This window comes from Chionomys nivalis, chromosome 2, assembly GCF_950005125.1.
Source record: "Chionomys nivalis chromosome 2, mChiNiv1.1, whole genome shotgun sequence".
NCBI classification, from domain to species: Eukaryota; Metazoa; Chordata; class Mammalia; order Rodentia; family Cricetidae; genus Chionomys; species Chionomys nivalis.
In genome coordinates, this window is record NC_080087.1 from 73,203,828 (window position 1) to 73,219,134 (window position 15,307).

The 15,307-nt window shown below is 50.3% G+C and overlaps 1 protein-coding gene across 4 annotated transcripts; it reads right to left on the reverse strand.

Moving 5' to 3' along the window:
* Window positions 1–3,196: 3,196 nt before the first annotated feature.
* On the reverse strand, window positions 3,197–14,489 carry Mzf1 (myeloid zinc finger 1). Of its 4 annotated transcripts, none has more exons than XM_057761818.1 (6): window positions 14,326–14,489; window positions 12,624–13,054; window positions 12,142–12,325; window positions 11,668–11,738; window positions 11,446–11,566; window positions 3,197–4,623 (listed from the first exon to the last, which is right to left on the reverse strand). In XM_057761818.1, exons 2-6 carry the CDS (start codon window positions 13,014–13,016, stop codon window positions 3,197–3,199), a joined length of 2,196 nt encoding a protein of 731 aa, XP_057617801.1. In that variant the 5' UTR covers window positions 13,017–13,054; window positions 14,326–14,489. The 4 variants fall into 4 exon arrangements, with proteins under 4 accessions (XP_057617801.1, XP_057617802.1, XP_057617800.1 ...); XM_057761819.1 differs by having other exon boundaries at window positions 14,314–14,489; XM_057761817.1 differs by lacking the exon at window positions 14,326–14,489 and having other exon boundaries at window positions 12,624–13,617.
* Window positions 14,490–15,307: the final 818 nt, after the last annotated feature.

Sequence of the window (15,307 nt, forward strand, 5' to 3'; positions counted from 1 at the left end):
TTCATGCTTAAAGCTTATTTACAATATGTTTAATAAAATCTCCACCTTTGCATCATACTGGCTAGGGCTGAAATTCTTTTCTGCATTGGAACCATGAATTTCAGTTTGGTCTGACTCCATATCTCTGTAAGATGAAAGGTGTTCCATAGGCTGCTAAGTGGCCTCATGAGCTGTGTCTTTGTCCCTTCACAACCCACAGTGGGAGGGCAACAGGGTGTCACAGGGACCAGGGATTCCCCCTCCCCTCACTCTGTCACGCAGGGTCAGCCTCTGACTTGGTTTGGCTTGTTTATTTTCCTTGAGGCTAGATCCTGGTTTTGGGTGTCATGAAGTGGCAGGAACAAGTGAAGCAGTTTGGACATGCAGACCTTAAAATGGTATTCCTGGGACCTCCCAGAACCGGTCTGACAACTACCCAGAGAAAGACCTCAACCTGGGTTTAGGGCTCAAGCTGAATGAGTTGTGGTAAATGGGTCTTCTTTGACTACTTGCACCCCAGTAATCCATGGGAGGGGCAGCTGTGTCAAAGTCATAGATGGAAGGGAAGGTGGCTATTGAAAGGAGGAAATGGCATGGGACAACAGGCCCGAAGTGTCCAGGGTCATGCAAACTGTCATCAGCTGTATATCCTGTCACTTCTTGCAGAATGCACTCCTGAAGAATCCCCAGTGTGAAGGAGACCCCTGTAGAGCTATGAACAGAGCCATGGTAGAAGGGCCTGTGGTTGGAGTGAGGGGAACAGAATCCAGAGGATAGAGCAACTGGTCCTGAAGTCTGTGTTCCACAATTTGGGGTCTCACTCATTCCTTCTTAGTACCTGTTAGTTGCAAACCCATGAGGACAAGAAAATACTGAAATGTTTGAGTTTCCAGGTTAAACCTCCCAATCTGGTGTTTATCTCATGGCACCTCCCATGTTCACTCAGTGCCCATCCTGCTGGTAGGAAGAAAGCTTTGACTTTCTGCTTATGACTGTTTCAGGGGTTGGGGGTGGGGTGCTGTTAGGAGGAAAGTGAATGGACAGTGGGTTTGGGCACAGAGAAACGATGTTATGGGAATTGCTGGTATTGACTTAACAAGATGGAGAGCACAAGAGGTGGGCAATCCCTTTGGAGGCTCTGGAGTGTGGTGAGAGTATCAAGGCACCACAAGATCCTGTCTCCTGACAAAGGTTGAGGAATCATTCAAGTTCCTGCCTCTGGGCATCGCTGCAGGGCGGGGACTCCACAGAGGCCTTTCAACGTGCTGCTCTGAGAAACAGGGTGCCACAGGGACTGAACAGAGTGGCCTTGTGACTCTTCACCTGGCAGCCAAGGCCCTTCTGGTAGTAGTGTACACACTACCCAGAGTCAGGCCTTCTAGCTCTCTGGAGAGAAGGGCCCTGAAGGTTCTCAGGATTCTCAATCACCCTGGCACAGGATGAGCAATGAGTGGCTCCTCCCCCCAAAGCCTTACCTCCTTGAGAGTTCATTACTTTAAAAATGTAAACCACTAGGAAGCTGCCAGAGATCTTCACTGCTAAGCCTGCCCACTTGAATACTCGCTAAAGTCCTAAGTGTGCTTATCTTCTTACTCTGGACATTCTGTCTCCGATAACCCCAGCCCCGCTGCTCCCATCCAGCTGATTGCTGACAACCACAGCTGAACCTTCCTGCTTCCTGGGACCCTGACTCAAATGGCATGCTTCTGTCTTCCTCTTTCCCTCTCTTTCCTGTCCATTTCTCTCTTCTCAGCTGCAACCAAGATTTGTTTTTCTCTCCAACTCACAAAATGGTCTTTAAAGCAGAAGGCATTGATCCCAGGGCCTGGTGAATGTTAGACAAACAACCCATCAATAAATTACATTTCTAGCCGGGCGGTGGTGGCGCACGCCTTTAATCCCAGCACTCGGGAGGCAGAGGCAGGTGGATCTCTCTGAGTTCGAGGCCAGCCTGGTCTACAAGAGCTAGTTCCAGGACAGGAACCAAAAACTTCAGAGAAACCCTGTCTCGAAAAATCAAAAAAAAAAAAAAATAAATAAAATAAACTACATTTCTAGCCCTCTTTTAAAGACTCTCCCCCATTTATTTCTTTACCCGTGTGTGTACATGTGCACACATAACAGAAACACACACACACAGCTTGTGCAGGTCAGAGGACAACTTTCAGGAGTTGGTTGTCACCTTCCAACATGTGGGTTTTAGGGATCAAACTCAGGTCATCAGGTTTGATGACAAGTGGCTTTACCACTGAGCCACCCCATCCAACCCCATAAGCCCTGGGTTTTTGTTTTGAGATAGGTCTGTATGCTAAGCAGGCCTTGAACTAGCTAGCAGTTCACCTGCCTCAGCGTCCTGCGATAGCTGGAATGATTACCAGCCGGTTACCATCACACCACCACATTTGTATAGTTGTATTTGGGCTTCTTTTTTTCTGGACATGTTCTCACCTACCTGTTGTGCTTTTGCCTCTGCCTTCTATCTGCTGGGGTATGGGCGTGTGCCACGCCACCACACTCGGTGTGTGCTTTTGAGATAGTAGCTTATGGTGTAGCCCAGACTAGCCTAAAACTCTGTAGTCCTTTCTCAGCCTCTGAAGTGCTAGGGTGCCACCACATCCAGCTGGACTACCCTTTGTCCCTTTGTCGTCACCCAGCAGTCATGGTGGGCCTCCCCAACCGCCGCCCCCATTTTTCCCCCTTTTTTTCTTTCCTTCATTTTTGTTTTTTGTTGTTTTTGTTTGTCGAGACAAGGTTTCTCTGGGTAACAGCTCTAGCTGTGGCTGTCCTGGAACTTGCTTTGTAAACCAGACTGTCTTCAAACTCACAGATATCCAACTGCTTTTGCCTCCAGACTGCTGGGATTAAAGGCATGGGCCACCACCGCCCAGGTAGATCTCTCGACTAGACCCTGGTTAATTTTTTTGTGTGAGTGTGGCTACTTTTTACCATCTGAGGCCGGGCATACCTATTGCATAAGCCAGAGGTATGGTACAGAGTATATCCCACAAGAGAGCAGGTGTGGTAGGTACGGTTACTTGGGAAGTATACGGAAGGCCATGGCGCAGAGAATATGCCCAAACTGAAACAGCCGTGAGGTGGGCAGAAGAACCGTGCAGGTGAGTAAGCATCATCTATTTATTGAGCACCTACTGAAGACCTGGCCCTCAGCGGGCCTGTTGTGATGCCAGTCTCACAACAACAGTGAGGTGTTTTTGACCTACTCAGTGTTGTGCACACGCTGGTGCTGAATGAGCTTGGTGCTCTGGTGGAAGCGGCGGCCACAGTCCTGGCAGGCGAAGGGCTTTTCGTGCCGGTGGGTGCGCAGGTGCTGCGTGAGCGTGGGCCGCTGGCGGAAGGTTTTGCCACACTCGGGGCACGAGTAGGGCCGCTCGCCCGTGTGGATGCGCCGGTGCTGGGTGAGGTTGGCATGCTGCCGGAAGCTCTGGCCGCACTCGGGGCAAGTGAAAGGACGCTCACCTGTGTGGATGCGCTGGTGTTCAGTGAGCCGGGACACCTGCGTAAAGCCGAGGCCGCACTCACCGCAGTGGTAGGGCTTCTCGCCCGTGTGGGTCCTCTGGTGGCGCGTGAGCTTGAGTCTCTGGCTGAAGCGCTGGCCACACTCGGGGCAGGCGAAGGGCTTCTCGCCTGTGTGCACACGCAGGTGCTGCGTGAGTGTGGGCCGTTGGCGGAAGGCTTTGCCACACTCGGCGCAGGCGAAGGGCCGCTCGCCGGTATGGATACGCCGGTGCTGGGTGAGGTTGGAGCGCTGCCGGAAGCTCTGGCCGCACTCGGCACAGGCGAAGGGCCGTTCGCCGCTGTGCACGCGCCGGTGCTGCAGCAGCACCGAGCGGCGGCCAAAGCGCTCGCCGCACTCCACGCATCCGAAGGACTTGTCCCCAGTGTGCACCGCCTGGTGCTCTAGCAGCACGGCACGGCGTGGGAAACTCTCACAGCACTCGCTGCACGGGAAGGGGCCCGGGGGCTCGGGAACTCCCGGGAGGGGCAGGGTGAGTGGCGCTGGGCCGGGCGGGTCACCGTGGATGCGCTGGTGCTGTAGTAGGTTGGAGCGCTGCCGAAAGCTCTGGCCGCACTCTGCGCAGCAGAACGGCTGCTCACCAGTGTGCACTCGCCGGTGCTCTTCCAGGCGCGCGCTGCGCACGAAGCCCTGGCCACAGTCACGGCACACGAAAGGCCGTTCCTCGGTATGTGTGAGCTGGTGGCGCAGCAGGTGAGAGCTGCGACTGAAGCTGCGGCCGCACTCGCCACACACGAACGGTCGCTCGCCTGTGTGGATCTTCTGGTGCCGCAGCAGATTGCTTCGCTGACTGAATACCTTGTCACACACGTCACAGCGGCCGCCTCGCACCGCTCCGGTCCCGGTACTAGGGCGGCCCCGGCTCTGGCCCTTTGGGGCATGCCTGCGAGTCGCCACCAGTGCTGGGCCCATACCGTGGCAGGGATTCTCGCAGGCAGGGTCCTGTTCACCTCCCGGGTTGCTGGGGAGCACGAGGGCATGGGCAAAGCCACCTTCTCGGGAGGGGGACTGCATCTGTCCAGAGAGGCTAGCCATGTCGAGATCCCAGGGAACATGGAGGTGGGGGCTCACCGTTTCTGGCTCTGCCGTGTCCATCTGAAGCGCAAACCCTGCACAAGGGGACCCATTCCTTCATGAGACTCTGGCTTTCTGCCCTAACCCACCGAATTCTGGGAGACTGAACTACAGGCCTGGAACTGGCAGGTGATGGCAGACAGGAAATGAGAGTGGCAGTTGTATCTGGACAGATTTCCCTGAGGTGTGTGTGAAGGCTTTCCTGATTTGACTTAAGTCGCTGGGAGAAAACTAACATCTCTTTGTGGAAGTGGGTGATAGTGGGGCCCAGTTTAGGTGGGGAGTGAGGGTCTGGGAAGATGCAAAAAATGTAGATTCAATAAAGACCAGAAGAACATCAACTGGAAGCAGTAAGGGTGGGAATACAGTTCTTTAGTTTTGGGTTTGGACTTGCCACACTTGAGATGGCCCAAACATACTAGAGTAAGAGGATTGCATGTAGGTTTGGAGGTTGGGGATGAGACGAACACAAGCCTACATGTGATCAACATGAGAGCTGTTTGTAGAAGCATGTTCCTGCTACAGAGTGAGCCGTCCAAGGTGCAGGCCTGAGGCACAATGGACTACAGAGTGAGCTTCCAAGATATGAGGCTAATCGAGGGATGAGGTGTCCACCCAGGCAACTGAGGCTGGAGACAAAATGAATGACAGAAAATCCATGAGGCACCAAAGGGAAGTAAGAGAAATTAGAATGTACAAAAGGAAACCAGAATCAAAAGCCACGCTAACAACTCTCCAGAGACTAAGGGATAATTAAATTACTACAGAAGCTTCAGTCAATTCATAGCGTGCTGACAGCCACACTGTGGAAGTATGTGAACAAGAAATAATGTAACTAATTGTTTAAGCTCCACTCAACATGCTAGTCCCTGCTTAGAAAAATTCACAGTAGGGCTGCACTGACACATTGTTTCCTAGTCGCAGCATTTTTTTTTTTTTCCAGGGATGGGACTTGAACCCATGAAGTCTAGTGCTAGGCCAATGTTCTATCATTGAGCTACATCTCCTAACCTGTTACCATAATCTTTTCCTTTTTTATAAGTGTGTCTGTGTGTGTGTGTGTGTGTGTGTAGGTGTTTTGGCTGCGTGTCTGTATACCATGTGAGACCATGTGGCTACAGTTCCTGTGGAGGCCAAAGTCAGGAGTTGGATTTCCTGAGACCAGAGTTAGATAATTGTAAGCTGACATGTTTGTGCTTGGAACTGCAAGAGAAGCCAGTATGCTCTTAACCGCTGAGCCATGTCTCTAGCCTTGTTTCCATGTTAAGTGTTTGTATGCATTGCTGGTACAACACAGGCTGGGTTGGAAATTTTTATCAAAATAGTGTGTGGAGGTGAGTACTTCCATTCACAGAATTTGGGGGATGGAGGTAGGAGTTCAAGGTTGTCATCTACTGCAATCAAGTTCAAGGCCAGCTGGGTTACGTGAGATACTTTCTTGAAAACACAAATCAAAACAGCGGTGTTTCACACTATCCCAGGAATTATACTTTTAGGTATTCCTGTTTAGTAGCTGTATTCCTCCTGGTGTCAATGACCTATGCACAGGGTTTTCTAGTATTTAATGAGAATCAATCCAAAGAACTGTGGACAAGGGAGTGAGTGTGGACCACAGTGAGTCTTCAGAGCTGTGTGAAGACCTGTGACCACTCCTGTTTGCCAAGCACATGGCATGAAAAGAGGGGAATGAGGTCATTTGGGATTCCATGAATATTTTCTTTCTTTCTTCTTCTTTTTTTCTTTTTGTTTTGTTTTTCAAGACAGGGTTTCTCTGTGTAGCCATGGCCATCCTGGAACTCACTCTGTAGACCAGGCTGGCCTTAAACTCACAGAGACCCACCTGCCTCTGCCTCCCGAATGCTGGGATTAAAAGTGTGTGCCACCACTGCCTGGCCCATAAAGAGTCTTTGTAAATATGTGCATGTATACATGACTGCATGAGTTTAATTGTACTCAGGGCCCTAGGAAGTCAGAGGGTATCAGATCCCCTGGCACTGGAGTTCCAGGACATTGTGAACATCCTGAAATGTGTTTGAAAAGCCATAAACACTCTTAACCACTGAGCTCACTCTCTAGCCTCAAGGCTTTTTTTTTTTTTTTAAGATTTATTTCTTTATTTATTATGTAGTCTGTTGTCTGCATGTACATCTGCAGGCCAGAAGAGGACACCAGATCTCATTACAGATGGGTGTAAGGCATCATGTGGTTGCTGGGAATTGAACTCAGGACCTCTGGAAGAACAGCCAGTGCTTTTAACCTCTGAGCCATCTCTCCAACCCAAGCCTCAAGTTTTTTAAAATATATTTTTAGCCTACATATTGGTATGTGCGTGTACTTATACTGGAGTGCACATGTGGAGGTCAGGGGGAACCTGCAGGATTTGGTCTTTTCCTTTCACCATGGGGGTCCTGGTGAACCAAGCAAGGTTGGTTCATTTTCTATTTATTTGTTTAGCCTATTGAGATAGAGTCTCACTTATATATCCCTGGCTGTCACTCTGCAGATCAGGCTGGTCCTAAACTCACAGAGATCCACCTGCCTCTGCTTCCTGAGTGCTGGGATTAAAGGTATGCCTTGCTTTACCTGGTTTGTTCATTAAAATTTTTAACCTATTTTATGTGTATGAGTGTTTTGTCTGCATATATGTATGTCTGTGCACCATGTGTGTGCCTGGGGCCAGAGGAGGCCAGAGAGGGTGTCAGATTCCCTTAACTAGAGTTACAGATGGTTGTGAGGGACCTATTCTTTCCAGCCCCAGGGTTGTTCATTTGAAAATACTATTTTTATTTGAGACAGAGTCTGTATGGCCTTAGCTGTCCTGAAACTCACTTTGTAGACCAGGTTAGCCTTCAACTGACAGAGATCTACCTGTTTCTGCCTCTGCCTCCTGAGTGCTGGGATTAAAGGTATGTGCCACCAACTGGCCGGTTATGTCCCAGTATTTTTATTTTAAATTGTCTATATATGTGTATGTGTAATGTGCATGTGAGCGCTGTGACCTCCAAGGTTATTGGAGCTGGAGTTACAGGAGGTTGTCAGTTTGCTTGACCTGAATGCTAGGAACCCAACTTGGTCCTTTTATCTGCTTATCTTCAGTCCCTTAAACATTTTCTTCTTTTTGAACTTTTCTTGCAGTGCATGCCTATAATTCCAGCACTCTTGGTGGCAAGAAGGCCGACATAAGTTTGAAACCAGCCTTTGATACATAGTGCGGTCAAGACTCCCTGGTTACACAGAGAAAACCAACCAAAAACAAGAAACAAAAGCAAACAAACCAACAACAAAACAAAAAAGCCACAAACACAAAAATCCAAACTACCATCACCACAACAAAAGATCCTTTTGTCTTTAAATTTTTTATTTTAGATGTATATGGGCGTTTTGCCTGTATGTATGTGTGTCTGTGTACCACGTGTGTGCAGTTCCTACAATAGCCAGCCTTATCCTCGGCGACAATTTCAAGTTACCATGCGGGTGCTGGGACTCAAACCCAGGTCCTCTGGAAGATCAACCTGTCTTTTTAACCACTGAGCCATCTTTCCAGCCCCATAAAAAAAAGCCTTTTCATCTTTCTGCTTTTTTGTTTTGTTTTTGGTTTAAAACAAAACAGGTCTCACTATGTAGCTCTGGCGGTCTTGAACTTGCTATGTAGTCTACATTGGCTTTAAATTCACAGAAATCTGTCTGCCTTTGCTTCTTTTAGGTGCCGGGGATTAAGGGTGGATGCTATCATTTGTGGTTTGCTTTGTGCTTTTGAAACAATGTTTCACTAGGTATCTAGACTGGCTCTACGTGTGTTTATATAAGGTTACAAGCGCCTGTCTGCACAGGAATAGGTTGTTTAACCAAAGGGAAAATTCTTGAGAATGCTGTTGTCAAATGGTTTTTGATTTTTACATTAAGAAATTATTTTTGGTGTGTGTGTCTCTATGGCCATGGGCATGCTATGATGCATATGTGGAGGTCAGAAGACAACCTGTGGGAAAGACTCTCTCCTTCTACCACGTAGGTCCCAGAGATTGAATTCTCGCTGCCAGGCTTAGCAAGTACTCTTTCTGCTTGAGTCATCTTACCAGCCACAACTTTTTGAGACAAGATGTCACACTGTAGTCCAAACTGACCCTGAAGACATGGCAATCCTCCAGTTTCTGCCTACCTCCTGCCTCCACCTCCCAAGTGCTAGGTGTGTAAAGCCATATCCAGCTTTGGCAATATTGTAAGGTAATTGCTATTTGTGATCTGGGTTGACCAACACACTGTTATGCAATGCATGATTAGATTGTGTCTGCTTTGCATACAAATTCTTTCCGGAAGGCACCGAGAACTTGTGTTGACTGCTGGGCACAGACAGGGCACTCTACTGTGTACTCTTTGTACACCTTTTGGAGTTTTCACCATGCGAATGTATTAACTATGGATGCTGTGCTGAGCTGGTCTAACATTGGGAAACAAGCTTGCTTTTGCTTCACGGTAGGGTGGGTTCAGGGCAAGGAAGCTGCCACATCTGAGCAGGACGATTAACTGCCCTGGCTGCAAAATGTAGTTGCCTGTTTAGAATGGGCGGACCCACTGAGCCATTTCTGACTCGGGATAAGACAAATCATTATTGTCTCAAGGCTATGTATGCTGCTGCTAACCAGGATACACCCCAAATGCAGATATCTCAGGGCTCCAGGACACGGAGATGCTGCTTCACTGTACACATGGCGACTCACTGCTACCCAAAGCAGCCTCATGGAATGGCTCTGTGGAGACAGGCTCTGTTTACGGTCTTGTCTTCTGAGGTCCCACCATGTATTAAACTACTTCTGCCTTGTGTCTTTTCTTTTTTTTAAAGATTTATTTATTATGTATATAGTGTTCTGCCTGCATGTATCCCTGCAGGCCAGAAAAGGGCACCAAATCTCATTATAGATGGTTGTGAGCCACCACATGGTTGCTGGGAATTGAATTCAGGACTGCTGGAAGAGCGGCCAGTGCTCTCAATCTCTGAGCCATCTCTCCAGCCCCCTGCCTTATGTCTTTAGTGAGTTCATTTGTATCTGCATGTTACCAGCCTATTAATGCTGTCCCTGGCATGGTGTTAACATTTAAAATGGTGTTATAATGAAGCATTAGAAAGATCTCTGGGAGTATGTATAGATCTCATAGTAGACTGCATGTTTAGTGTGTGTAAAAGGCCAGGGTTCAATTCCTGGTGTACAAGTGTGTGCACAAACACAAACATGCACGCCTTTGTATGCACACACCCATGTGCGTGCGACACCACCAAATCACCACCACCAAATCACCAACAGGGCTGTGACTCGTCTCAGCTGGTAGACTTCTTGTAGCATGCATGAAACCCTTGGTTTTGACCACAACACTGCCTAAACCAGGAGAGGTATCCTGCACCTATAATTCCAACACTTGGGAAGTAGAGGCAGGAGGATCGGTTGTTCATGATCCATCTCAGTTACATATTGAGGTCCAGGCCCACCTGGGATATAGCAGACCCTGTCTCAAAACAAAGCAGGACCCTCTCCCAATAACCAAACTCTGGCCTCCACAAAAGTCACAGCTGGAGGATGAGTCAAACAGCCAAGGGGCATGACAGGAGTCATGGAGGTGAAGATGAATTGAGTTTGAAAGCAAGAAGTATGGTTATCTACAATAGAGCGGCCCAAGGAGGAAGCAGCTAAGGGGCTGGAAGCATTGGTGCCAGTGTGCCTGCAGGAGAGCTAAGAGACTGGAACTGTGGTGAAGAGAGGGGCAGGTCCAAGAAGACAAAGTGGTCTCTAGGCAACACAAGCAGGGCTGGTCAGGCCCAGAGACTGCTGGGTGTTCTCTTCTGCCTCAGTGTGCTGCCAAGCCTGATGACCTGAATCTGAGTCCCAGGATCCTCGTGACAGGGAGAGAAAACTGACTCCTGCAAGTTGTCTGAGCTGCATCCACATGTGTGCTATGACACACAAGACAGGGTGGGAAGCTGAAGTGGTGACAATGAAGAACCACCCCAGAGGCCAAGAGCCTCAGTTACACCATCACATCATGCTCCAAAGAAACATCTCATGGCAGTTCCCTACTAGGAGATATGTGAATTTCAAATAGAGAGGACTCGTCAACAGCAGAAATTAAACAAAAGAGGCCTGAGACTGAGTCTAACAGAACAGTTCTGGGACTGCGGGTACAGTTCATTGGTAAAACTCCTACCTAGGACGGGCTAAAGCATGGCTCAATGGTGGGACAAACACCTGGCCCCACCAAGAGGTTAAAGTAGGGCTCAGTAGTAGAGTTCTTGTCCATACCCAGCAGTGGGAAGCTGGGAGTGTAGCTCTGTGACAGTGTGCGTGCCTAGCATGCCCAATCCCTGAGCTCCCTACCCAGTGTGGAAAAATAAACTACCTAACATGGACTAGACAACTGGGTTTCAGATCTGTAACCTCTCAAAAATTTACCTCCTGCACCAGAATTCAGAGGATGATGCCCTAACACAGGGAAGTCAATCAAGAAAGAGGAGGCGGGGTCCTGGTCCCTTCTCAGCAGTTCTCAGAACTACTTTTGCCTTATCTACTAATAGGCTTTCCTCACCAGGTCCCAAACTTCCCTGCTCTGGTATCCAACCTGCAAGATGCAGACCAGAGTCTGGAGGCCATGCAGAATGCCACGACTGGACACAGGATGTGGGTATGGGGGAAGACAAGGTCTATTTCCAGGAAGGTATTATGATGATGCAGGGCAGAGTCAGGAGGAGCCAAGGGCAGAGAATGCTAAAGGACCTACTGCAGAGACGAGGCTGTCTTGCATAGGGACACAAGGATTCGTGGGTGTAGGGGATCACGAGGAGGACTCAGTCCCACTGTGTCTGTCTCACTAACCTGGTGAGAAGATGCCCCCTACTTCCTCTTGCCACAGGGCTACAGGGTCCTCACTCCATGGGGCCACATCAGGCTCAGTGTCGCTGTGAGGAGAGGTCTGGTCCAGTGCTGTCCCATGGCCCTGCAACCACAGTGGTCACTGTTGGACTATGCCTGGCTGGGCCACCCACCCATTAGAGGCTCTTAGGGCAAAGAGTGGCTCACATTCTGTGTAGGGCTCACCTGGGCCTCCTTAGGTAGGAGAGCAGCTGTAGCCTCTTGGGCAGCAGGAAGAGGCCCAGAATCCAGGAGTTCTGGGGAGATAGAGTGGGGTCAGGCAGCTCAAGAAAGTTCTTACCCTCCCTAGCAGTGCTAGGTGCTGGGTTCCAGACACAAAGGCGATAGGGCATGAACTCAAGGCTGGGAAGGACAAGGCAGGGTAGCTGATGACCCAGTTGGGAATGGGGTCAAGTAGGGCTTTCTAGAAGGCAAACAGTTGAGACAAGTGCTGGTTTGTGCCTCTGCATCTCTGTGGATCCCGGGGCGGTGTGTCCCATGATGCTTGGGGAAAACTGGGGCTGTGGCGGCTAGACTGGAGGGTAGACGAAGGCCAGGGGCAACACTAGAACTATTTCCTCTAGCAGAGCCTGGCTTAGTGGAGTGTAGGCAGCTTGGCCCAGGCAGGCTTTAAGCCCCACCCACTTTGTCTACTCTCACCTGGATTCTCCATCACCTCTGTCTCCTCTTTCATTTGAAGGTTCACTGGCAATTCCTGCATGGCCTCAGGGGGAGTTTCAGCCCCAGGCTCTGGAGTCCGGAGCTTGATGTGAGGTATAGGCTGGAAGCTGGAGGGTTCCATCTTTTCTGATAGGATCTCCTTTCCCTGTACCTGGACTGTGACCTAGAGAGATGCATCAAAGAAGGACAGAGTGGAGCTGAGTACAACCCATGCTCCATGGGCACCCACTCTACTGCAGGACTTCCTGGTCAATACATAATGGGTAGGTCTTCCAAAGTCCTCCCCCATCCCTTCCCTGTCCCCAAGCAGAAAGCAAAAGGACTCTCTGCTGGCACAGGGCTGCCTGGTACCCTTTGTCTCATCCAGCTTGGGGTATGACAGGTAATAGAGGTATGGGCTCCTATCCTGAGCAACCACACGAAGGATCCAGCCCTGACCTTCCACTCAGCTATTGACTCACCCATTTCCGAGGTCCATCCAGCTCCCATCGAAGTCTGTCAACCAAGGCAGCAGCCTCTTCAGGGCTGCCTGGCCACTGCCCTTGCACATGGGCCTGTATCTCAGGAGGCAGTGCACCTAGAAACTGTTCCAACACCAAGAGTTCCAGCATCTGTTCCTTGGAGTGTACCTCTGGGCGGAGCCACTGGTGACACAACTCTCGGAGCTGGGCCAGGGCTTCCTGAGGGCCAATTGCCTCCTGGTAACGGAAGCACCGGAAGCGTAGACGTGCAGCCTCAGGGCCCGGGTCCCACAGACTGCCTTCTCTCTCCTCTTCAGTGTCCTCCAGCTTCACCACAACAGGCTCATTTTCTGGGGGTGCACGGCCTGGGGAACCCAGCACAGTGGGTCTCATCAGGAGTACCAGATCAGGTCTCAGGTCAGTGTCTGTCCCTAGGGAAGGAACAGTGTGAGGCATCTGGAATAAGGACAGACAGTGGCAGCGAATGCTTACTGAGTACTTACTGTATGTTGTGTTGTTTGCCCCTGAGACCTTCTCTACAGAGTACCCGTGAGGGAACAGGCACTGACAGGCCAGCCACATCCCAGAGACCCGTGGGAACTCAGCAGAGGCACTTGCTTTGCTGATCTTTCCAGCTGGGCCTCTGCAATGTCTGGCAGCTTCTCCTGCTCTAAGTACAGGCTGCTGCTTAGGTTTTTCCCTAAATCCTATTCTTTTCTCTTCCCTGAATCCTTTCTATACCAGCAGCCTCATCCCAGAAGTTACCTCTTTATTTACATCCGGGCATCAGTACCACTGCTGCCTCCTCCCTGACTCCCACTATCAGCCTATTAATGTTTTCTCTCCAATCTCAGACATGCATCCCCTCCCAGTGTGGTCTCAAAGAGATAGCCACCTTATCCCGCATCCCAACTTCTCTTAGGCAACGCCTTTCCACTGCTCCTCTCCAACACCTGAAGCTATAACATCACATTTAGCAACCATCCATTTCTTCAGCTCTAATTTAGTTGGCTTTCAGAGGTAACGGGGGGGGGGGACTTCTGAGGACCCTCAAAGGCCCCCAAATCACTGGAGCAACAGTGCAAGGAAGGTCCGAGACGCTGATTCCACTGTGCCTATGTGAACTCTGCAGTCTGCAGTTTCCTCACCTGCAAATATACTTTCTGCAACTGGGACTTTGTGAAAATCTGAATTTATTATTGGGGTGGCATCAACTTAGAGGCAGTTAGATTTCTGTGGGTCACACCTCTGCCGCCTCAGGGTGCCAAGTCAACTCGAAACCCTAGGAGAAACTTGGAACAGCCACTAAACAAGTAGAGGAGGGTCCGGAAATACATTTCCCAGAAGTCTACCACTACTTTAAGCGCCACTACTTTAGGGTGCTTAAGAGATCTGTCGCCGTGGCAATGGTGGCGAATGACAGCACAGGGAGTTCTCAGACCTCTGCCGAGGCTCAAGATCTAGCTGGGCAGCCGGAACCCCAGAATCCACTCCCCTCTGTAGTCCCCACTCCATCTCAGTCCCCTCTTGAAGTTTTGCGGTGCAGGGACTCCCAGCCTCCCTTCAGTGTTCCGAGGGCGGCTGAGCGCTCCTAAACACGCGCACTCCCGTTCGCGTCCTCCAGGTCAGACTACATTTCCCAGACTACTCCGCGCGCAGCTCCAGCCCTTCTGCCCTTCCCCCACCCCACCTCCGTTTCTACCCTTCTTCCTGTCCCCAGGGGATTGCGCTGGTAACGATCAGGTCGCTCTCCTGGCCTTCTCTTCTCACACTCCCCGTCTCAAATCCAGGCGTTTGGGCCCCGTCGACGTGCGCAATCCTCTCTGGGGGCAACGGATGGTTGCACCGCCTTCCAGACAGCGCATGCCCCCCACCACATTTTTGTCAATTCTCTGCGGGCCTTCCCAGGGATTTGCAGGTTTCTGCACCAATCACCGTTCTCACTAGGACGCCGTCAGCCTCCTGGTCGCCATGGCAACCCCGGTTCAGGAGGGGCGCCACCTCGGCTACCTCTTGAGCTGCGGAGAAAATCGTTCAGCTATAGGCTTTCTGGGAGTCGTAGTTGGCAGGGTACTCCGTGTGTGCAAGCAACATCACCGGACCTGGGTGGGACTGAGCGGAGCTCCATGGTAACCGGGGGACCAAATCTGGTGGTTTCCTGGGTAACGCCCAGACTACCTGGTTTGGGAAAGGCTGTCCGGTTCTGTGGTGAGGGAGTGGGAAGGGAACAGGGACACCAAATACCCAACGAGATAGTTATGAAGGTAGGAATTAGGGTGGCAGATAAACCCGCACACAGAGTCGGAAACAAGAGGGGCAAAAGGGCCCGAAGTTTGTGAGGGCGGAGACTGAATGCGAGGAGGGAGTTATAGTGAATATAAGTGAACACACACAGGGACACAGGTCTGAATGAAAGGAAGAGTTTCATTCATTAGAGTCAGAGCATTTGGACCTGAGGCATGTCAGAAAATTTAGCGAGAGGAAGAGAGAAACAGAAAGGGATTGGGATTAGGAAGGTGAGACATCGAGATTCTAGAGACCGACACGAATAGAAAGGCAGGCAGGGAGAAAAGATGGAGAGTAGAGATACAGTAACACGGACTGATAGGTTTCAAAGACTGAAAGAAAGACAGCAACAAGAGGAGACTGAGTTGGGTGTGTGCGTGAGGGAGGCGTTATAGAAA

Coding starts and splice junctions, on each gene's coding strand:
- Mzf1 (XM_057761817.1), bottom strand. CDS start 13,205: ATGTGGCTGGCCTGTCAGTGCCTGTTCCCTCACGGGTACTCTGTAGAG. Junction 12,326..12,623: donor TGGATGGACCTCGGAAATGG/GTGAGTCAATAG, acceptor GCATCTCTCTAG/GTCACAGTCCAGGTACAGGG. Junction 11,567..11,667: donor TCCTACCTAAGGAGGCCCAG/GTGAGCCCTACA, acceptor CTGTGGTTGCAG/GGCCATGGGACAGCACTGGA.